The sequence below is a fragment of the Dipteris shenzhenensis genome, chromosome 1 (assembly GCF_047967505.1).
Source record: "Dipteris shenzhenensis isolate YYH24624 ecotype China chromosome 1, Dip_SZ_1.0, whole genome shotgun sequence".
Lineage (NCBI taxonomy): Eukaryota > Viridiplantae > Streptophyta > Polypodiopsida > Gleicheniales > Dipteridaceae > Dipteris > Dipteris shenzhenensis.
This window is the reverse complement of record NC_141596.1, coordinates 67,094,088-67,118,153: the sequence shown is the minus strand read 5'-3', so window position 1 is coordinate 67,118,153 and position 24,066 is coordinate 67,094,088. Positions and strand designations below refer to the sequence as shown.

The window sequence follows — 24,066 nt, the reverse complement described above, 5'->3', positions numbered from 1 at the left end:
GGACCAATCAGTGTCTTTACCTAGAGCCTTGAGAACCAGCCGGATGCTCTATTACAATCCCTATTGTACAGAATGGCACACCCAACAATGTAAATTATGGAGATCTTGATGCACAAAAATGCATAGGAGATAAGCCAGGTTCAGTCAAATTACTCTAGACTGACTGATAAAACAATTGTGAACTGCATAGCAATTAGGGACCACTATTTATTTTCTTATGATAATCATGCAAACATACGCTGTATTTTGAGTGTGCAATAATCTTTTATATGGAATGGGTGAGAGAATGCAAACCGTCAAAGGACAAGTTCATGAGGTCAAATGCATTCAAAGATAATTGAAGCCACGGAATACAATACAGTTGCATCAGTCATACACATCATCCTGGGGAAATGCAAATACGTTGCATTAATGCTTTTACAAGTATTTTTCATTTCTATTGATTCAGAAAACTCTATTTCTTGTTCAATCCTCCACAAGATCTGTTACAAATACATTCATTCTACGAGGAAATTATTAGCTTGGAACCATTACATAGCTTCCAACGATGATTAGATAGAATACTGAAACAAGAGATACAGAAAACAAAGGCACTAAGCACACTACAACATGTATGTAGTTTTCCATTTATTTTCTAAGGAGATTACATCCATAGCCTCTCATAAAGCTCTCATTCCTAATAGAATTGACTTGCACCTGTAGCCCTGTATTACAATTACTGATTCTCCATAAGCTCTATACAACCCCTTTCTATCCATAATTGCCAAATGCACAATGTGTGCAAATTAGGGTCTGCGAATACTTATACGATATACCTGCAAGGTGACACTAGGTTGTAGCTCTTTCATGGCAACTGCATGCTTATCATTGTCTGCAAGTAATAACAAGTGGAGTATATTCGATTAACAATATCATGCTTAACAGGGAGCAGAGGCTAATTTTGAAGACTGTTTACTCATTATATCAAAGTTCCTTTTCAGAAAGAAGAAGCTCAAGCTTCTATTCCTCATCTTCAAATTGTGAAAGTTCTCTTTCTGTTAATTAAGGTGGTAATTATCATACATTGCATTGACAGCCTATCAACCAGAGTTGTGAACATCCTTATGTCAATGCATCTGGATTTTGGTACAAAAGTAACCATCAGGCGCCCAATGGAAATATGCTCTATATCAATGGCAGGGATGCTGAGATCCTCTTCGAGCATCAACTTGATTCTTGATCTTCAGAAGGATGACTTCTCACTATAGTCTGACATCCTTCTTCGATGCACTGCAAAAAGGGAAACTGATCTCGGATTCTGTACATGTTACAATTCACCCAAACAATTCAATGATTGTACACTTTTTAAATACACACCCCTGGTGCTCGAGGGTTCCTCTAAACATACCATTTCTCCAAATTGTGCATATCAAAAGCACAGTTTTCTTGATAGCATTCGATAGGCTCCAACTGACCCAACCCACCCCTATCACACTTCTCCCCCCCCCCCCCCCCGGCCAACCCACACCCCACCCACCACCCTCCACCACCCGGCCGAGGCTAATCTCATGGTTTTCTACCATCAACACACTCTCTCTTTACATTCCACACATAAAAACTAGAGAGATATACATGGTCATATGTTAAAAGACCTTCAGAATAGAAGCTGGTTTACCAGCAGATGAATGAGAGACTGTGTAAGTAGATTTGGCCAAAAAAAAAAAATCTCACACCTATGCAAATGCAAACCTGCAAAAGATAACTATGGAGTGCATCCAATGTCTGCGGAAAGGTTGTTGCCGATATATTGACCAAAGTCAACCCCTGCTCCACAAAATTCAACCACGAAGTCCAAGAATCAGTATTGCATTTCTTGAGGTCTCCAATTTTTATGTCTCCAAGAAATTAGGCTCATGTTGCTAAATAGCTTCCATTATACATCCAACAAGAACCATTTACATGATAGAGACTTGCAATATAGTTTTTAGTCTTCACAAAGACTAGATGAAGATAAGGATCCACAAGAATGGTGATTTACAGGGACAAAAGCCAAAAATCACCCCATGAATCTGCTGAATCTCCCTCCACACACTTACAGTCTGAACATCTTCGATTTATCTAATTGTTACATTGTTTGGTCTTGTTTCTCAATGCATTCTCCTTTATTATAAAATGCTTCCTATTTCCAGCAATGATTAATAACCATCTTTGAGTGACTTTCATGAATTGACAAGATTTATCCGTCATATCCTCTGTCTATGGATGTAGTTCCAAAGTGCATTTTATTCGGGTCCAGTCTAACAGCCGTACCCCACCTAGTCTCTAGTACTTTTATTTTGAAACTTGGAAGTGGTGGTTGTAGTTATGGGGTCCATGACAAGCAAATTTCTGACACTTGCTGCCTTGCTCAAAGAGACACTGATATTCTGGTGGACTAGTTTACCATAACAGTAGCCCATAACTATGGCCGCAAACTCCTCAGAATAGAGACCCTGTGGAGATACTGAGATCAATCATAATTCAGTAGAGGGAAGGAAACAAATCTTTAATGGTTGGAAAATGAGGCAACGCCTTCTTAATCCACACCACCAATACTGATATTGCTGTAAGTGGTCCAGGCACACCTGTAACATCCAGTTACAACACCACTTACATATATCCAATATTTTTTTATATAGGCATATTTTTTATGCTAATTATTTGTGCACATGTTACTAATACTGTGTGGAGATTTCCTTGTGACAAGACTCTAGATGACCAGGGTCACCAGTTCAATTCAAAGAGCACTCTCCGCATTCAATGCCGCACATCAAATAACGTCTGATCTTGGATGGTGAGATAGGCTACTGCATGTGGTGGATCCCTTGCTAAAGGATTATGGAAGTACAGAGTCTCAAGAGCAGTACAGAGACCAACCTTTAGGCATACAGAAGCACAAGACAGATTACCCTCCACCAAATTGTATTATCAACACACATAGGTGAGGTAAAGAGTTAATGAGACAGACTCAAGACCATTAAAGTATGGTGGGTTTTACTGAGCATAGTCTCTTGGACTTTCCACCAAATGATATCTTAGACACTGTCACACTATAGGCACTCTAAAGCACTACTGACATCCATTAGTTAGGATTCACGTAGGGAAATTTTCATTAAAGATCTAAGATCTCTTGCTTGAGTTATAAGCCTAGAAACTTTACTGAACCCCTAAAAAATAAACTAGTTAGAGGTAGAGGTAGAGGGATCATGGGGAAAAGCTTTTCAAGGACTAGCTGGTCAAGGATATTGTTGGGTCACCTCCCCACCTGTGAGCCCCCAAATGAGGAGAGCATGGGGGAGGTGTACCAGCAGGGATTCAGAGATTCCACCGGGGGAGCCATGGGGGCAGAACTGAGAGCATTTGGCAGGGCAGCATGCCAGCTGCCATGTGGGCTGTAAGGACAGGAGGGAGAGCTGTCAGTTAACTGCGACTGGTTCTGCACCACCTTGGAGCAGAGGAGAACTTGCAAAGGCAGCAAGGTGGGACTTTCAGCGTAACATAGAGGGCTCTCAGCTTCAATTACCTCCCAGCCACGAGCTCTAGAGAAAATCCCCATTCGTCTTGTGAGAGAGATCCTCCTTCTCTCTCGTTCAGTTCTCCCTAGAACTCTTCCTGTAGCCCAGCACTTGCCACTTGGTAATTTACTTTGGTGCCATGTGTCCCACAAGGGACCCCTTCCTTTAAAGCCCACTCTTGAGTCTCATTTTACACCTCCACGATATTGCCTAAGTCTAGGTGTGACCCTAGACTCAAACCCTCTAGCCACTCTGTAATGCAAGTGCTGTCGAGCCCTCTAGTTTCCTGCCTTGCCATATCGAAGCCATGGCGTTCCATGAGTATGGCTCACGTAACATTCCCTTCCTCTTAAGAATGGTTTACGTCCTCAAAAACAAACCTCCTGTGGAGATTGCTTACCCTTTCCCATGTTGAACTCTCCATAAGTCTATCTTTCCACTTAACCAAACATTCTTGCCATATTGTATGTCGTGATCTTTTTTCTTGTCGATCTTTTTTTTTTTTTGTTCATGTGGTAAAGTAGCAGGTTCAATGAGCTCCACTAAGACTACATTTCCAATGAGACTATCATTATCTCCTAACTTTCTTTTTAGCCTACTTACATGAAAAACTGGATGTACTCTACATCCCTATGGTAAGGCTAATTTGTAAGCAAGTTCTCCAATTCTCTTGAATATTGTGAATGGTCCACAATACTTGTCTTTAGGGATTCCAAAGATTCAGGTATCCTGAGGGAGACTTTCTAGTTTTCTTCAAACTCCAACCTTCTATGGTGGGGGTTTGCATAACTTTGTTCTCTATCCTGAGCTCTTCTAATGCCATCTTTAGCTAACTTGAGCATTTGACTCATATCTTCTAGAGCATTTGATTCATATCTTCTAGAAAGTCTTTAGTTGCTTGAACCTTCTCTCTTTCGAGTCCCACTACCACTGGGACTCTAGGTTGAAATCCATACATCATCATGAATGGACTAAAACCTGTAGCTGAATGTTTGGCAATGTTATATGCAAATTCTAATATGGGCAAATACTGTTCCCAATTAGTTTGCCGTTTACTTACACATGCTCGAAGCATATCCTCAATGACCTGCTTGACCCTTTCAGTTTGACCATCACTCTATGGATGATCCGCGGTGCTCATATTCAAAGAAGTTTCCAACCTCACAAACACAACCCTCGAAAAATGGTTGTTAAATTTGCTATCCCGGTCACTAACAATATCGGCTGATAGCCCATACAATTTATAAATATGCTCCATAAATAGCCTAGCTAATTCTAGAATTTTGACCTCTTCATTGGTTGGAATATAATGAGCCATCTTGGTCAATTGATCCGTAATTACCCACACAGAGCCGTGCCCCCTCTATGTCCTAGGTAATCCAACAATAAAATCCATGGAGATACTTTCCCATTTGCCAGATGGAATCTCCAATGGGTGTAGGAGACCTACTACCTTAAGGCGTCTAGCCTTATTGACTTGGCATATTTGGCACTTCAATACATAATCTTGGATGTCCTTGTCTATTCCAGGCCAAAAGAATTTAGAAGCGCTTATGTCTTCTGAATTCCCGGGTGTCCAGCAATCGGACTATCATGACATGAAAAGAATTTGGTGCCTAATGTCATAATTATCCGGGACACATACTCTACCTTTGTAGAGCAGATAGCCATCCTCAATAGTATACTTTTTCCATTTGAGTCCTTTATCACCAACCTATGGTGTGTCACCATTTCCATGTGACTCCTCAATGAAAGCTTCTCGATTAGTTGGATGCCTCTTCTTAATTGCTTTCCATATTTCAGAAAAAAGTGAGAATCAAACTCACATTTTCCTTTTCAGGAGTCTAGGAAACCATTTTGAAATTGAGTAAAAATCAATTCATTAACCATTGGTATTTGGCTTAGGGAGTCTGCTACCACATTAAACTTCCCCTTTCAATATGTCAATTGAATATCAAACTCTTGCATTATTTGAGCCCATCTAGCTTTTCTTCCTTTAAGATTTGGCTGAGTACAAATCCACTTAATGCTTTCTTGATAAAAAATGATCTCAAATTTGGCACCATACAAATAGTGCCTCCATTTCTTCAAAGCATAGACTATAGCATATAGTTTCTTTACATATGCCGAGTAATTCTATTGGACATGGTCTAATTTTTGCTTTCAAAATCCACTGGTCAACCCTTTTGTAAAAGTACCACCCCACCAACAGCAAAGTCACTGGCATCTGTTTCAACCACGAATAGTTCATTGGGATCCACTACCTTTAAGACAGGAGTAGATGCTATAGCTACTTTTAACTTCTCAAAACTATTCTTTTGAGGTTCATTCCATGTGAAGGTACTTTCCTTCCTCTTAAGCAAATCTGTCATTGGAACAACAATCTTAGCATAGTCTTGGATGAATCTGCTATAAAACCCAGACAAATCTAAGAATGTTTGCAAATCTAAGAATTCCAATATGGCCCTAACCTTCTCGGGATCCATACGAATCCCTTCTTGGGATATTATATGTCCCAAGTACTTGACTTCTTTTGCAAAGAATTCACGTTTGGATTCTTTTGCAAAAAGAGAATTATTTCTAAGCAATTGGAACACTTTTCCAAATGCTTTTTCCTCGTTTTACTATAGATTAGGATATCATATAGGAATACTACAACAAATTTTCCTAAATATGATCTCAAGACACTATTCATAAGTGTCATAAAAGTTGCTAAAGCATTATTTAAACCTAGCGGCATTACTTTAAACTAATAATGCCCGTATCTAGTACGAAATGATGTCTTAGTAGGGACACCCTCTTCTTTAATTCGCACTTGGTGATATCCTGATCTGAAGGCAATTTTTATAAAATATTTTTTTCTTGCAATTGATCAAAGAGCTCATCAATGCGAGACATAGAATACTTATTTTTTATTGTGATTTTATTTAAGGCTCTACAATCTATGCATAAACGCATAGTGCCATACTTTTTTCAAACCAGTAAAATTGGTGATGACCATGGTGAATTACTAGGTTGAATTTGGCCCTTTCTAAAAATTCCATTAATTGTCTTTTGACCTCACGTTCTTCCGTTTGACTAAGTCTATATGATGGTTTATAAACAGGGGTAGATCCAAGAATTATGTCTATTTTATGATATCTACATCTTGCTCGAGAGGTAAACCATCATGCAAGTCCCTCGGAAAAACATCTTTAAATTGAACCATTAAATCCTTAAACGAAGATTCGTACTTTTTAATCACATCAAGATAAAATTTATTCTTTTGAGATGTAGCAGAAATAAAATCACCAATAAAAGAAAGCTCGCAGAGATATACCTCGTATTGTTGTTGTTGTAGACGTCATTCCAATTCCATCGAATAAATAAGGGGAGAGTTGGGCACATCATGTTGTCCCTAAATCTGAAAGACCCTACCATCTTTTTCAAACATAATGGAGTTATTTAAATAACTCCGCTATAAGCTATGCCCAAGGCTATACAACCACTCTCGACCAAGCACAACATCAGTTCGATCGAGATGCATAACTTGGAAATCCAAGGCATCTTGGTAACCTTGAATATCCACCTCTACAGCATGAATCAACCACTCCCCTGGGTCCCACTGAATGTCACATAAGGGTTCGCCCTCCCAAATCCAAAGGCACCACACCACCCCCTCTGGGGTCGATAAGATGATGGAGGGACCCACAATCTTGACCCTCTGCCACCCCAGGTCCTCTAGGTCCACCTCTGTCTCTTTCTCCATCTCCGACTCGTCCTGCAATGAGCCTCCCGATCCCACCCGATAGAAACAAGACCGGGGTGCACCAAGAGACTCCCTAAAAAAGCGTATCCGAAGCGGTAGCCCTATCCGCGACGAGGACTGTCCTGACCAGCAATGAGGGGTCTGAGGGATCCGTAGTCCCTCCCACTAGGAGTCTGGCCTTGCCTCCTCAATCTCCTGCATCCTGATACCTGCTCCTCGGAGGTGGGAGAGGGCCTGCCTGGGGAATTTCGGCTCTCTAGGAAGTCGTCTCCATGTCCTAAAGGATCTAGCTAGTCCCCTATCCCACTACACCCATCCGATATGAGTCTATTGCCCTAGCATGCGCCCCTTCAGGTCTCTGACATCTGGGTGCCAGATGAGAGGCTGCCTATCAAACTCCTCTCTACAAGACGGCCTAGTCCGTATGAGTCCTCCTACCAATCTTTGCCATACTTTGTAAAGACTCCGCATCAACAGAGAGCCCCTCCCTGTCAACGGAGCCTCGGAGAAGATCCACTTGTAGGACTGCTGCCACTGTCCCCCAGTGCGAGGCGTGTTCCCAAGAAGACCCTGCTGGAGTAGGAGCTTCTAGGGTTCCGCACACAGGGTAAGGCCCCTCACCACCAGCTTGCCCAAGAGGCTCTGCTCTGCACCTTTGGGTCAATAATACCAAGTCCCCCCTAGCGTATATGGCAAAATCACTGTCTGCCAAGCCACCCTGGATCTAGTGTTGCGCGTGCCATCCGAACCCCCGACCAGAGGAAGTTTCATACTAAGCGCCATTGCTGCCCCATGCAGCCCCGATGAAAGCACTAACACGAGGTGATGTACTAGGCTGTGGCTAGGAGTACCTGGTTCACCACTAGTACACGTCCCGCAAGCGAGAGTTTGGCAAAACTCTAATATAAGAGCTTCCACCTAACACTCTCTAGGACCGGGCTGAAGTGCTGCTCTGCTGAAATGTCAATGCCAACCTGGCAGCCCAGGTAATGCGTCGTTTCCCTCTCAGGATCCAAAGAAAGCCAAAATCAGCTCCCCAATCTCGAACCTCCTGGGGGTTTTGTCCAAGCCAGTGCAAAAACCAACGGATTTGGTCCAATTTATGCAAGCTCCGAAAGCCTCACAATAAATGGCTAAGGCACCTCTGACCCCCTCTAGGCTGGCCACAGAGCCATCCACATAGAGCGATGTGTTGTCTGTGAACTCGGAGTCAAGGAGCTCCTCCTCCGGCCTGATTAGAAGCCGCATCCCTGTAATGCCAAGTGTTTGGGAGTGCAAGAAGTAACCTAAGGCCTCAGCCACGAAAAGGAAAAGATAAGGGGCCAGCGGGCAGCCCTACCTCACTGAGCAGGAGAAAGGGAAGGCCTCGCTTGTGTGGCCCCCAATAATCATATGAGCTGCCCACATAGAGAGCTGATACCCCTCTGATCCATCTCTTTGAGAAACCGAGCCTCTACATGCTCCCCTCCAAGAAGGACCACTCCACCCTGTCATATGCCTTATTGAAATTGAGAAGAAGAACGGCCAGCGGTTGCTCCTCCTCCCTGGCCCAGTCCACTGCCTCCCATAAAGTGAAGATGTTATCTAGGATGCTACGCTCCCTGACAAAATCGGTCTGTGTCTCATGAATGATATCTGGCAGGTGAGGTCTCAGACGTAGACTCGAGACCTTAGCGAGACCTTAGCCAAGATCTTGTAAGCAGTGTCCAGCAAGGTAATTGGCCTCCACTGCCGGATGTCTGATTTGTTCCCCCCCTTCGGAATCAGGCATATCCAACCTGTAAAGCAATTTCTCCCTATCGTTCCTAAACAGCTCCTGTCTAATACTGAACCTGCGCACTAACTCTTCCTTTTCCACGGGCGATGGCAATCTTTGTATTCCTCCCAGCCAACTCTCAAGGACATGATACGTATTTTCCACACCTCATATCACGTTATTTCCCTCATACTTATCCTTGAGACCCACATCTCCCTAGATAGTTCCTGGCCACATGTTTACATTTTAGGCCCTTACTTAGATGCATCCTTTTTCACCCCTCTCTTGGAGTTCCTTTAAAACAAATTGCCCCTTGGCAATTTTCACATTTAGATGCACCTAGGCCCAAGCCCTATTAGAACTATCTAGTCAATGCCATTACGCCCTCACCTAGGACCTTGGCAGTTACTTCTCTTGACCATTTAATTACGCACATTAATTATTACAAAAGTTGGTCATCTAAGAGAAAATGCCCACCGATCTATCCGAGGTCATGCTATCTCCACTAGAGCATAACATTCCTTCCCTCTTCAAGCATCAGCGTCCTCGATGATGAAATCTGGGAATGCTCTCCGTAACTGGTATACGGATTCCCAGGTAGCTTCCGATAGAGGCTGACCATGCCATGCAACCAACACCGTGGGTATCTTCCGATTTCGTATTTGCATTGTTCCTCGGTCCAGGATCTTGGTTGGTTTGTGCCTTGCAATATCCTCTATCTCCTGAAACAAAACCACACCTTCGATTAGTGAGTCACCTGTATGCAAAAATTTCTTTAAGCGCGAAACATGAAAAACCGGGTGCATCTTACACCCCAGTGGCAATTCTAATTTATAGGCTACACTGCCTATTCTCTTTAGAATTAACCACGGCCCACAGTATCGAAGTGATAACTTAGCACACTCCCCTGAAGTCAACGACTTCGAGTGCGAAGGAATTCTGAGAAAAACTTTTTCTCCTTCTTCAAATACTCTTATAGACCGATTTTCATCCGCATACACCTTGGCTCTATCCATAGCCTGGCGGATATTAGCTCTCGCAAGTGCTAGCATCTCCCGCATCTGAACTACAAAGTTCGCGGCACTAGGTACTTTCTGAGGTACTCCAACTATAGTCGGATTGGCTGGTCTATAACCATAGTTCAGCTCAAACGGACTGAACCCAGTAGATGAATGTTTCCTATCATTGTAGGCAAACTCCAACAATGGCAACCACTTGTCCCATGTATGTTGCCTCAATGACACATATGCCCTCAGCATATCCTCTAAAGTCTGGTTGACTCTCTCCGTCTGACCATCCGTCTCAGGATGATCCCCACTACTCATTCCCAACTCAGTCCTTAGTGTCTCAAATACCGCTGTCCAGAAGTGACCGGTAAATCTGACATCTCTGTCTGACACTATGGATCTAGGCAATCCATGCAGACGAAATATATGTCTAATAAACAAATCCGCCACTTGCGGGGCACTAACAGACTCTCTAGTCGGAATGAAGTGAGCCATCTTGGTTAGACGATCAACCACCACAAGGACAGAATTATATCCTCCTTGTGTTGCAGGTAGTCCTACAATAAAATCCATGGAAATGCTCTCCCACTTACTTAGTGGTATTTCCAAGGGCTGTAAAAGTCCGGGTGGCTTCACCCGCTCGGCCTTACTTACCTGACACGAGAAACACCGTGTCACATATTCATGAATATGCTTTTTCATCTTGGGCCAAAAGAAATCTCGTTTCACGAGATCATATGTCTTCTCGACTCCTGGATGTCCCGCACATGGGCTATCATGGCATTGTCGAATGACTCTCTGCCTGAGATCATTCTGACCAGGTACTACAACCTTGCCATTTCTAACTAGCATACCATCCCTTATGGTATATCTTGCATAAGTTTGGCCTTTTCTGGATGCCAGGTCATCCTTTTCATTTTCCCCGGGTTTTAACACATGAGCCTTAGGCCATAAGCTCTGGACAAACTCGTCCACCTTCTGAGTTTCTCTGATCTCGGTCATTAGAGCACTCTCTAATACCGTGAAACTCAGGTTGTGCATAATGCGAGACAACGCATCAGCTACCTTATTGTCTTTTCCTCTTCGGTACCGAATCGTTAGATTAAACTCCTGCATGAGCTCTGCCCACCTAGCTTGGCGGCCCCTCAAGTCAGGCTGTTTACAGAAATGTTTCAGAGTATCATGATCCACATCCACATAAAACTCTGAACCATACAGATAATGCCTCCATGTTTTCAAAGCATGGATAACAGCATACAACTCCAATTCATGAGTTGGCCAATTCCTTTGAGAGGGAGAAAGCTTCTTGCTTTCAAAGGCTACTGGCCTTCCCTCTTGAAGGAGGACTGCTCCTACCGCAATGCCACTTGCATCGGTTTCTAGGAACAACGGTTTCTGGGGATCAACTATTTTTAACACCGGTCCTGAGACCACAGCTTGTTTTATGGTGTTAAAACTTTCTTGTTGATTCTGTCCCCAAATAAAAGGTACTTTATCTGAGGTCAGATCAGTCAATGGCGATACTATTTCGGAACATCCTTTGATATGCCTTCTATAAAACTGGACAAAGCCCAAGAATGATCGCAACGCGGTCAGACTCTGAGGGATTGGCCAAGTTAGTATCGCAGCCACTTTCTTCGGATCCATTTCTACCCCCTGTGGAGTAATTATGAACCCTAAATACTCAAGCCTAACCATACACAGTATAGTTTTCTTTTTATTCACGTAAAGACTGGCTTTCCTCAAAGTACTGAACACTATCCTTAAGTGTTCACAATGCTTAGTAACACTTTTACTGAATATCAAGATATCGTCAATAAAATGTACTACGAACTTTCCGATATACGGACGTAGTAAATCGTTCATAAGCATGACGAAGGTCGCTGGAGCATTGGTAAGTCCGAAGGGCATTACCAAAAACTCATAATGACCAAACCTGCTTCTAAAAGCGGTTTTATGCACATCCTCGGCTCTAATCCGGATCTGATGATAGCCACACTTAAGATCTATCTTGCTGAAAATCACGGCTCCATGTAATGCATCTAGCAAATCATCAATCCGAGCCATCGGATACCTGTGCTTAACAGTGATATTATTCAATGCTCTGTAATCTATACAGAGGCGAAACGTATCATCCTTTTTCCTCTTTAATATCACTAGTGAAGCAAAAGGTGAGAAACTTGGTTGAATCTACCCCAACTTGAGGTATTCTTCCAGTTGCCTACGCACCTCCGCTTCTTCAGCAAAACTCATCCTATAGGGAGGTCTATTTACAGGTTCTGCCCCCGGGATCAGTTCAATCTTATGCTGAACATTCTGCTCTGGAGGTAACCCATAAGGTAGTTCATCCCTAAAACATTCAGAGAACTCCTCTGTTATAAGATTAGCCAGCTTGGCCATCTCACCACTTTGCGTAACATCAGTGCTAGTCGAAGAATCATCCACCGACTCTACCGATGCTGTGCAAAGGTATAAAAACTCTACTTGAGCCTTCTTGATTTCCATCACGGAAACCAACGGTCCCTGAGGTATATCTTTTTCACCTCGCAAGACATAAAGCACATCATTCATCTTGAATTGATATACGTGCTTTTTCCAATCAATGGCTGGATTCTTCCTAGAATGCCACGCCATTCCCAGGGCTATATCTGCATGAGCAAGCTTGGTCATTTCAAAATCAAGCTTCTCAGCATAGTCCTGAATTCGAAGCTCCAACTGGGTAACCCTTTGGTCCCATACTTCAGTTGAACTTCCATCTGCCATCCTGACTGTACACGCATAGTCAGATGGACTTGTCTTTAATTTCAGCCTCTTCACGAGCTTGGAGTTAATCACATTGTGAGTTGACGCTGAGTCAAACAACACAATGACATCATGACTGGCCACTTGCCCTTTCATCTTGATTAACTCCGTATCATTGAAGGCTGTATACCCCGTTGCTGCGGGCTTAGATAGGATGTTATCAGGTGCACTCGTCACTAACTTAGCAACAGATACACATAACAAACAAGGTACTAACCTCTGAGAAGGTCCCGCTAGTTGCATCTGCATATGTTCCGCACTGGGACTCTCCTGCATTTCTACGTCGCATTCAGATATTATCATATTAGCCGTGCGACGATCTTTGTTCAGTGGACAATCCTTCCACTGATGTCGCTGAAGGCAGCCGAAGCACAATCCTTCTTTTCTAGCTTTCTCCTTTTGTTCAGGGGTCAACGAGGACTTTGACCAAGCCCGAGCTGCCATTGGAGTTATTTTCCTTTTCACCCCAACGGTGGTACTTGTTTTTACTAGTCCCTCAACCGGCTTCACCTGCTTGGTTTGGCCACTTGGCTGCGAGACACTTGTCTTTGAAACCCATTTCCTCTGAAATCCCCCTTTTCTCGGGTGCTCATACTGAGTCCCTGCCTGCACAAATCCACCAGATCTGCCTCTGGCATCCTCATAGTTCAGGGCTACTGCTATAGATTCATCTAGTGTAGTCACATATTTAGCCCGAACTTCCATTTTTATTTTGTCGTTCAGTCCATAGATATAGTCTTTTAACTGAACCGACATAGGGAGAGGGTCTGTTATTTTCATAACACATTCCCTAAATTTGTCAGTGTACTCTGCCACTGACAAGCTCCTCTGACGAAGATTTCTATAAGCATCCCAAGCTCGGGATTCTTCATCAGGTGGGAGAAAGTGTTTCTTGAATTCAGCTTTGAACCCTTCCCAGGTGGTTGGAGCAACTTGATCCTTCTGTTGCTTTATCCACCATCTGTCCGCTGCCTCAATAAACAGGTGTGTGGCCTCGCGGATTTTCTTTAGATCGGATCTAATCTCACAAATGGCGAAGGCTTCTTCCCACTTGTGCAACCAAACCTCGATCACATCAGAGCTGCGCTCGGTCATCCGACCAGCGTACTTCTCCGGTCTATAATTAGCGATATTAGGCACTTTGACCCTTGCGCGCTCTAAGGAATGTACACTGGGCTCTGGCTCTGCTGGAGCTTTGCCCTTATCAATCCTAGACGGTCTAGCCGACAAGGCTTGCACCATCTCCCTAATCTCATTTTGACCAGCATTCACCTGAAGCTGCTGGTTCATAATCTGCTGTAAAGCATCCTCTAATATTGAAATCCTACCAATCAATGTAGGTGCTGCGTGATGTGACATCTGTTGTGTAGATTGAGCTCTAGACTCACTAGGATTCACCCTTGAACTCTGCCCTTCTGCTTCCATTTTGTTGAAAGGGAAATTTTTTTTTTTTAATTTTATTTTTATTTATTTATTTTTCTTTTTCGCGGAAACTCCAAAAGTACGGCACTTCAAATCCCTTTCTGTACCGGACGACTACTGCAGACTGAAAACTCGAAATATATGTAATAAAAGGAAAGAGACGCCCCCTGGATATCCTCGAAGTTCGCAAATAACTCTGCCTTAATAGATACACGAGGTGCAATCTTCACCAACTGAACATCTTCAGAACTCTCACTCCAAGTGCTGGCGACAACTCTTTTGAAGCATTTCCATTACCAGATGTCTTTTCTATGGATATATCTTTTTTTTTTTTTCAGATTTCTGCCGCTTCTGTTTCGGTATGGAAGTTCTTATCGTCACTTGCGTGGAGATGACGACGAGCAGGGAAATGTAGCTCCCTCACGTACCACCTTCACAACCCACGGTGGTATCAATACTCCGTCGCTCGCGATGCGTCAAACGATCTTCGAACCAAGAATTCGACGGCGGCTGCGACAGTCCTTCCGTTCAGCATGAATATACAAATCTCTCGCTCAGCGCAGCGTCACAACGTCACCACCCGTCCACTATTCGTCGTCACCGACGCTCCACACCTTCCCTTTCGTAAAGCTGATCCTGGGACCTGTGTGCTCTGATACCAAGTGTAAAGCAATTTCTCCCTATCGTTCCTAAACAGCTCCTGTCTAATACTGAACCTGCGCACTAACTCTTCCTTTTCCACGGGCGATGGCAATCTTTGTATTCCTCCCAGCCAACTCTCAAGGACATGATACGTATTTTCCACACCTCATATCACGTTATTTCCCTCATACTTATCCTTGAGACCCACATCTCCCTAGATAGTTCCTGGCCACATGTTTACATTTTAGGCCCTTACTTAGATGCATCCTTTTTCACCCCTCTCTTGGAGTTCCTTTAAAACAAATTGCCCCTTGGCAATTTTCACATTTAGATGCACCTAGGCCCAAGCCCTATTAGAACTATCTAGTCAATGCCATTACGCCCTCACCTAGGACCTTGGCAGTTACTTCTCTTGACCATTTAATTACGCACATTAATTATTACAAAAGTTGGTCATCTAAGAGAAAATGCCCACCGATCTATCCGAGGTCATGCTATCTCGACTAGAGCATAACACAACCTCTGCTCAAGGAGTGTGGGAGTGATCTTGAGTCCAAGATCTCCTGGCAGGCCAACCTGAAAGGGGTGGAGATATACTCCCAAAAGCACCAAAAAAAGGTTCGGGTTAGGTCATCCTCGTCAGTGCACTCTTGGGCTGGAAGGGCCTAAAGGGCCTCTCACAACTCCTCATCCATGAAAGGAGCCTCTGACCGTCTGTTAAGGCCCTGTGAAACTACTGAGGGGACCTGCTCCCAAACGGTCTCTCTAGCCAAGATGGTGGTGGGCAATACCTCCTCTGACTAAAAAGGCTAGCTGTAGAAGGCTGTGGTCAACTCAAGAATCTCCTACGGGTCCGTGTGCAAGTGTCCCTGTGGGTCTTGAAGCCGCTGAAGCTCATGTGGACCATGGTCCGGTGGCCTTAAAGAATTGTCAAGTCATCCTATCTCCCTGCTGGACCCACCTAGCGGGAAGAATGGTATGACAACTCCTGCGAACCTCCAAATCCTGCAGCTCCAAGCATGCACACTCCAAGTGATCCCTAAGCCACTGGGATCTCGGATCCTGCTCCCTGAGTCTCTCGATAGATGCAAGGTCTCTGCGAAGAACTCTCTCCCGCTCCTAAAGAGCCGCTCTCTGTCGGAGGGCCTGACTCTGGAGCTCCCAACTACTACGATGAATACTCTGTGCCACCCAAGCCGCCCATCCCTCCTTGGATCTGCTCTCGGGCTGTCTCCACAGATCTGCTATCATCAACGTCCGCCTCTTGGAAGAGAAAATCTGATATACGAACTCCTTTTTGGGGGAGTCCGCGACGGAGCTGCTCTAAGTGCAGAACCGCTCACGAATGATTTAACATCATGGTGCCTGCTAAGATGCCAAAGGAGCCACCGCGGAGTAGAGCCCAATCCCCAATATAGAATTTGTCCAATCGCTCCAGTAGTCCATCCTGCCTGCGCTGACTGAAGGAGAAAAGCAAGCTGTCCGAGGTCCTGGTAAACTCAGACTCTCGCCAAGGGTCCCTACCATAGATCGCAAAAATGAACTGGCATCTCTATGAAAGAGGCTCCTCCTTGCTTATCCTCCAAGAACTCAAGGTTATTGAAGTCCCCTCCAACAATCCATGAGTCCACCTCTGGGAGGCAATCCGTGAGTTGTCGCCAAAAAGCCGAGCGGTGCTTTCTGCAAGCGGGTGCATATATGCTCGACACCAATCCGAGCCTCTCCCACTTGAAGGCCCACCCACACTCCACGGCCTGGGATGAGCTTGCCCTGCGCAAAAATGTCAGGGGCTACCGCCTGGGATACTAAGATGCAGACCCCTCCGCCCCTGCCAACTACTAGGGACCAAACCTCTCGGCCCCTCCCAGGGACAAGATGATAATGGCGGGTGATGTCTGCTACGGAAAACATGTGCTCCTGAATCAAGAGAAAATCAACTGTTCCACCTACTAGAGCCCGTTGCAGTTCCCGACAGAGAATCAGGTACTGCGGGGCTGATTGCGCGCACGGTCATGAAGGCCATGCACATTCCAACTCACCACGGTCAAACTCATGGGAAAGAAGTGGCAGTAAACAAGGCTCGCCAATGCGTGGGAGCCTGCTCTAAGAAACCTGATTTCAACAACTTCGCCTAGACCAGAGAGGCTGTGGGCACTGGTATTCTGGGAGTCTCCAGAGGGCTGCGGTGGGGAGTTCTGCGAAGGATGAGCGGTCTCTCCTCCAAAGGGGTCAGGGGGATGTTCTAAGGTCGAAGTCTCCCTCTCTGGATCATGATGATACTTGTGGGCCTCCAATCGGATCTCCCTGTGACTATGTAGCTGTCTGTGCTTGCCTTTTGCGGTTGATGTCGTTGATTCTTTTTGGCCCACTTGCTCCTCTTCAACCTTAGTACATCTACCCTCTGAAGGCTCTACCCAGGGGGCATGCAACTCTGGCTGCTGTCTCTGAGACTCTTGCTGCAATTGCCTAGGTGGACTCTTGAGTCCCCTCTCCTCTCAAGTCGCTATGCTGTCCCTATGTCTCCTGGGGGGAAGGATGAGTCCTGTGCTGGCCTCGTGTACAATCTCGAGCTAGGAGCCCCATCAGTCTACACCTCAAACACTGGCCTAGTAAGCCTGAAACCTCAAGACGTTGACGAAGAGTACCCCTCCCCCCCAAAGTCTCCAAGAGAATCCCGTCTGGGAGAGTATCCAGGGGCTCTACCACGAGTCTGGACCCTAAGTCGAGGAACCCCATCATTTGTCACAACTGCTGTCTCTAACTCTGCTGGGTACTCCAAAACTGTGCCGAACGCCTATCCAATGGAAGAAAGGATGGATTTGTATTCCCTTGGAAGTACCGCGAAGCACATCGTCACTGGGAAGCGAGGAACATGGTGAGTCGAGTCCATGTCCTCCACTGTGAATCCATGATACCAAGGGATGAGGTAAATCAAATGGGGTCCAAGGAGGATAGGGCTACGCTCCACGAGAGTCGGAGCGGTATCTAGGGAGCCTAGCTGGAGGAGGGAAACAACACGTTTACACATAGTGACCTCTTGAATGTGGTCACTGTCTAGTGCCAAGCTGGCCTAGATCCAATCCCGAATCTGCCTCCTAGAGGGGGTGAGACCTACTACCCTGCCTATGACAGCCCTGTCTTGTAAGAGATTCATTGCTTGCTATACCTATTGCTTATCCGTTGGTGACAAAAGAACTTTGACAGCTGGGGGAGTCGAGGGTGCTGCCGTAGAGCCCCTCTAGCCAAACCAAAGGTCGCCACCAATGTCCCAATCACTAGCAATAAGCAATAAATCACACCAACTGCCAACGAGGAGGAAAGGGAGAAAAACCAAAAGCGTCTGCAAGGAGAAAGCCCGATGACAGAACCGGCCTAGCCCTGAAGAAAGCCCCGAAGTTCTTCCACAGGCAGGCTCCCGAATTCCACAATTGAGCTGCCATACGAAGAACTAGCCCCACAGAGCTTGAGACATTCCACTAGCTCGGGAGCAGCTTCCAATGTACTTCTTGAGGGAGCTGGTCTAGTAATGAAAGGGCAACGATTCATACGCCGAGCTGGTCGCGCGAGGTGCCGGGCTGGAGAGGAAGGTCGCACGAGGGTAATGAGCAGGTCGCACAAGGTGCCGGGCTGGAGAGGGAGCGCCAAGCAGCAGCAAAGCTGCAAGAGATAGCAGTCGAGCTGCTATTGGCGCATAGAAGAGACGTATGGGCAGCACCGACTTGTAGGCGAGGTCAAAAGAGGGTGCAGGAGCTGCAACCGGCAGCTAACGGAGACCCCTATCGGGCCGGGTTGGAACCGTACGACGGCTGTGGCAATAGAGGCGCGAGGGGAGGGGTTGCGGGCTGAGTGCGCCCCTACCCTATAATCCACGACGGGCAGCAGGCTACGCGCGTCGAAGAAGGGCACGAAGGAGAGAAAGGAGGGGGGAGGTGCGGGAGGTGAGCTCGCAGCAGGTAGAGGCTCTTGGGTATGATTGGATGAGGTCTTGGGGGGTACATGCATTAGGTAGATTTTTAAACCACGGTAGCAGAGGTATGGACAAAACCAGAAAGTCTATTTGGAAATAAGATGAAGAATTCTAAGATCCAGCTGAAGATGGAGCTTTTTGGTTTGAGAATGAAGCTAGGCTATGATATGAGCCTACCTGTCAACAAACTGAAGTTGATTATGAAACAATTGCACGATATAGATGCGATGGTTGATGATGAAGATGCCAAAGCAATCCTACTTCACATTTGTCTAATAATATGTAGGTTCAGCCAAGATTATGTACCTTACACATCATGAGGAATTGCCTTTCAACATGGTTACTATGCTGCTCAACAAGAAAAAGAGACATGATGATGATTTCCTGGTCAAAGCTGACCAAGAACCCTGCATCCTCTCCCTGCTCACTACTGCTCCCCCCTCACCCTACCCTCGTTCAGCTTTCTCCCCCCCCCCTCCCTCTCTCCCGCCTTCGCGCTCCTCCCCGCAACCTCGCGGCATCTTCCTCTCACTCCTCGCCACCTCTGCTCCCTCGTGCAGACCCACAAGGGGTTGTGGCAGCTCCCACGCCTTGTCATCCAGTTGGGAGGGCTCTCCCCCCCCCGGCGGAGCTCCTTGGGTGCGGCTGCAACCAGCCACCTGGTTTGCGGCTGTTGCTGTGCATCCCACTCGTCAACCGGGTTACCCCCGGGTGTGGCGAGCCCTTGGCGCAGCTGTCCGCTGTCCATCCGGGCCGTCTCTAGGGGGCGCAGCCCTCCAACTGGATGGCTTGCCCTCTAGCAGGTTCCCTTAAGGCACGCAGCCCCTTCCAAGGCTGCCTCAGGTGGTGAAGGCCTTCACCACAAGCTTCGGGCTCGAGAGGGATCTTTTTGCAAAGGTTGTGTTCCAAATCTCTGGAGGTTTTTCGAGGAGCTCTCAGGGCATTTCTTCTTGGTGCTGTACTTTGGTGGTGCTTCAGCCATTAGGGAGCAGCCTACAGCTAGCCTTCTCCTTTGGACTGGCTGTTTTTCTGTTTGGGAGTATTCTTGGCAGAGGTTTCAGAGGGCCTTCCTCCTTTGTACCATTCCTGGGAACTTTCTTTTCGTTGGCCTCTTCCGTCAGCCTTTGGAGGTCTTTTGGGAGGGATCAAACCCTCTCCTAGCCTCCTCTTCCCTTTTCATTCCCTTCTCACAGCACAATGGTTGTGTGTTTTCTTCTGAAGAACGAATCTTGTTGGTCTTGCCAGAGGGGCTCACATGGCAGCACCCTTGACTCCCCAAGCCGTTAAGGTTCCTCTCTCTCTAGAGAAGAAAACACTAGGTGAAGAAAGCAGTTCGGTCACTTAGGATCGAGCAGTGGTGGGCAGGATGGTTGGCCTCACGCCAACCATGAGCCAGGTACATGATTGGATTCACACAAGCTTATCATTGCATGGAGACCACATATAGGAGGTCAATATCTATGGCAAAGGGGTTTCCTTCTCCACTTGAGCTCCACTGACACCACCGGTCACTTTGAAGAGAAGCCCCCTTTTATTGGGCCCACATCTTGTCTACCTCATACCTTGGCAACATGGGTTCACGCCTCACTTCCCTTTTACGCTCTGATTTTTGGGGCTCCCCAAGGAGTACAGATCCATCCTTCACTCCATCGGTAGTGTCTTTGGCACAGTGGTGGAGTCACCACCTCAGACGGCCGCAACAGGGGTTGTAGATGGAGGACTCCCTAGACTTAGGTTGATTGTGGAGTGCCTAGAGACTCTTCCAGAGGAGATCTTCTTAGAGACCCTGGATGGCAGTGAGTTCATACAGCGCATTGAGATTTCAGGGCTGTTAGGCCAGTGCTTACGGTGCATGCAGATGGAACACCTTGTTAGGGATTGCAGGAGGGATCTAGGACGGGATCCCCTTTAGTCGCACCTGGAGCAAAGGCCTGCTCACTTAGAGAGAGCGCAACGTGGGACATGATAGCAAATGGAGTCTCAGATACTATGGGTAGTTCTTTCTAGAGGGGCTTAAAATGTTTGAAAGTCGTTAGATGACATTTTTGTACAGGGATAAGCAAGATGAGTAATAAACAAATAACAGATGCAACTAGCAATGTAGTTTACGTAGAGTGTCTCTACAATGAGGTCATAGCAAACACAATGGGAGAGATGCCCATCTCCAATGAAATGAATGAAGATGGAGTGCGTCACATGATCAATAGTGTCATAAATAATATGAAAAAATGTGCACAAGACCTCTGGGATGAATTACCTGCTAATATTGACATAGAAAAATTAGATTTTTGGGATTTGAAGTGGAAAGAGGAGAAGGCTAAGAGGGAAAAAGACAGAGATTCATATTTCACCATTTCAAAGCATGTGCGATATGAACAATTAAAACATGCATATGATCCAACTTCCGAGGCATGGTTAGCCATGGAGGTTAGTCATCATGGGAATGCTTCTCACAAAGCACATTCATTGAGAAATGCTGATTGTTCAATTGTGTTAGGTGTCCCCCATGAGGCTATAAAGGAGGGTGAGAATCTTGGTGCTGGCTCATTTGGGGTGTGCTTCAAAGTCACTTTCAATGGCATCTCTTTCTTTCCTCGAAGTATCACTTATGCAATAAAGCACTACAAAGGGGACATATCTAGGTGCATAAGATTTATGAGAAGCTTACCTTGGATTGACATTTTTCCACACTTCAAGGGAGGGAGGATTGCAAGTATGATGATGCAGCTACCCTTTGAGAAAGGGACATTCAGAAAGCAAGTATTGTGCTTGAAAAGAATCGAGTCACTAGGAGAGAACCTGATCCAGTGCTAGGTGATGCCTCAGCGGACCGCCCTGGGACCCCAGAGGATGAGACCTTCTTTGACATTCAGACATATCTGCCGGCAGTAGGCGTCTACAGAGTCCACAGAAGCCGACCCAGCAACAGGATCAGGGGGTCCATCAGCCTCAACGGCCGTTGATCCTATGGCTCCCTCCTCCGCCTCTTTGATGATCTTGCTAGTTCCCCCCGCACTCCCCCTCCCCTTCTTCTCCCCCCCCGGGCCCCCTCCCGCCCCTCTAGCCGCTATCACCCTCACTACCCGTCCCTTCTCAGTTAGCTCTCTCACCACCTTCTTTCCCTCCTACTGTTGCTGCAGTGTCGGCGGCTTCTTCCTCCTCCCTTGAAACCCGCCTTCAGTTTCCTAAAGGGCAGTAAACCATAACTAAATTGCATACATTTCAATTACAGCCATTAGTCGTCAACTACAGCCACTTCAATACTTATTACAGCCACTTAGAAATAGATCCAGCAAAGCCAAGCACATATTCAGGAGCTAGATTGCCCCTTAGTGCAACACCAGATTGGCCCCAAAATGGTTGGTGCCCCTTTCGGTATTTCTTTAATTTATTCAGAAGGCAAACAATACAACAAGGTCACTACCTTGCACTTATCCAGAACCAGCCAACTGAATCTTATTCTGGCAGGCATTCAACAACCTGCAACACAAGCCAATCCCTGGCTTACAAAGGCATCGAGCCTCAATGCATAATTCCATAGCACAAGGCATCCAAAATCCAGCACATATCCAAGTGCATAATCCATGGCCAAACTGGCAACCATAAGCAAAACGAATTCTCTGGCAAGATGACATCCAAATCAGCAAATATTCTCTGACAAGCTGCTCTAGGAATCCACATAAACAAACTAGGCACTGTCCAGCGTCAATCCCTCTGTCACAAAAAGTTTGCACACAACTCCGAGCTGTTTCCAACAACTAGCCTCAGCCACACAGCTCTACTCAGGCTATTACCCCTGCCAATCCTTTGCTTTCCAGCTGTGGATATTATGGCTGACCAGAATATAGAAGGAGATCCTCTATGTACAAACTGATAGTGAATTCCATACACTGTAACCTTGCTGTCCAAAACTGACACACAGCCCTAGACCTAGCAACCAACTTGTAGGTTCAGAGAAAAACATGAAAGAAAGGTTCCATCCCACAAGGGCTCACCCTTGTAGTACCTAATTACCAGGCAAGGCTATGGCATTCCATACAGACTGTGCCAATTGAGTGTGACAAGGCATCAATGCAAGTCCCCAAAAGTGCCCAAATAGCCTCAAGGCATAAGAATTGCAATATATTGTCCCTCTAGCACCTTTCTAGGCACACCCTCTGTGGTTGGGTGTCTGTTTACAACTTGTATGGCCTAGAGAGAGCCCCGAAGCAAAACAGAAGCAATAACAACTTTAAAAATGACAAATGCAATCCAAAAGGAAGTCAAAATATACATACCTGCTGTCCATGGAAGAGGGACAAGCTCTTTCTTGCACCTTTTCCTCTGTCCAGGCCCCCAGGGGTGTAGAAATGACTTCCAGCCAAGGGAAGAGAGAGAGAGAGAGGAAGAGAGAGGTACAAATTCTGGGAGCTGCGAACAGAAAGAAAAGCAAGGCGAAAAAGGCTAGAACATCAGCAACAGGGCCTCCAGAGTGGCACCAACAGTCCGTACAGCTTCCAGAAACAACCTCGAGGTGCGTGCCAATTGCAAAAATCACGCAAAAACGAGCCTGGGACTGTGTGCCAGGAGTCTAGAGTAGAGGAGCAGCCTTGGATGCATGCCAGCCACGAAATCAGGTCCAAACACAGCAAAAGCAGTCCGTACAGCTAGGAGGAACATCCGTACGACGTTAAATGAACTCTGTAAAGCAATCAATGAGGTCCGTACTATCATTAATGCAAGCCATATAACATTTAATGCAGCCTTGGAAAGCGTGCCAAAGAGAGAGAGAGAGAGGGGTAAACACCTTGAAATGCACGAAGAGAGAGAAACAAGAGGCGTGGGAAAAATCGTATAAAAGAGGGAGTAGGCCAAACATTGGGTGTAGGGGGAGAGAGGGGTGGATGCAAGATCATGCACCTTGAAGGATGCAACCTGGCTCATTAAAGCCCCTAACCCTCCTTACCAATGACATTGTTGGTTTGCCCCCACATTAAAGCTCTAACCCTCATTTACCAATGAAACATTGGTTTTCCTTGGGCCCAACATTTAGACCCCTCTTAGCCTTGCCTGGACCTAGCATTTAGGCCTAGTGCGTGCACTTCGAACGAGACTAGAGACTTCTAGGAAGTTAGCGCTTCCTCTAGGCCATTCCCTCGCGGCCAAAATGTCCACGGGTTTAGTTGCACATTAAAATTCATGTCCCCGTG

At 46.0% G+C, this 24,066-nt stretch overlaps 1 protein-coding gene across 2 annotated transcripts in view; it reads right to left on the bottom strand.

Annotated features, from left to right (window-relative positions):
- Positions 1-660: 660 nt before the first annotated feature.
- The window catches only part of LOC147906253 (P-loop containing nucleoside triphosphate hydrolases superfamily protein), a 135,250-nt gene continuing 111,844 nt past the window's right edge, over positions 661-24,066 (bottom strand). For both annotated transcript variants that reach the window (XM_087383812.1, XM_087383802.1), the window contains 2 exons: positions 1,729-1,803; positions 661-1,269 (listed from right to left, as the gene is read on the bottom strand). In XM_087383812.1, the coding sequence (XP_087239938.1) occupies positions 1,204-1,269; positions 1,729-1,803 (141 nt within the window). In that variant the 3' untranslated portion in view covers positions 661-1,203. The remainder of the gene's footprint in view (positions 1,270-1,728; positions 1,804-24,066) is intronic.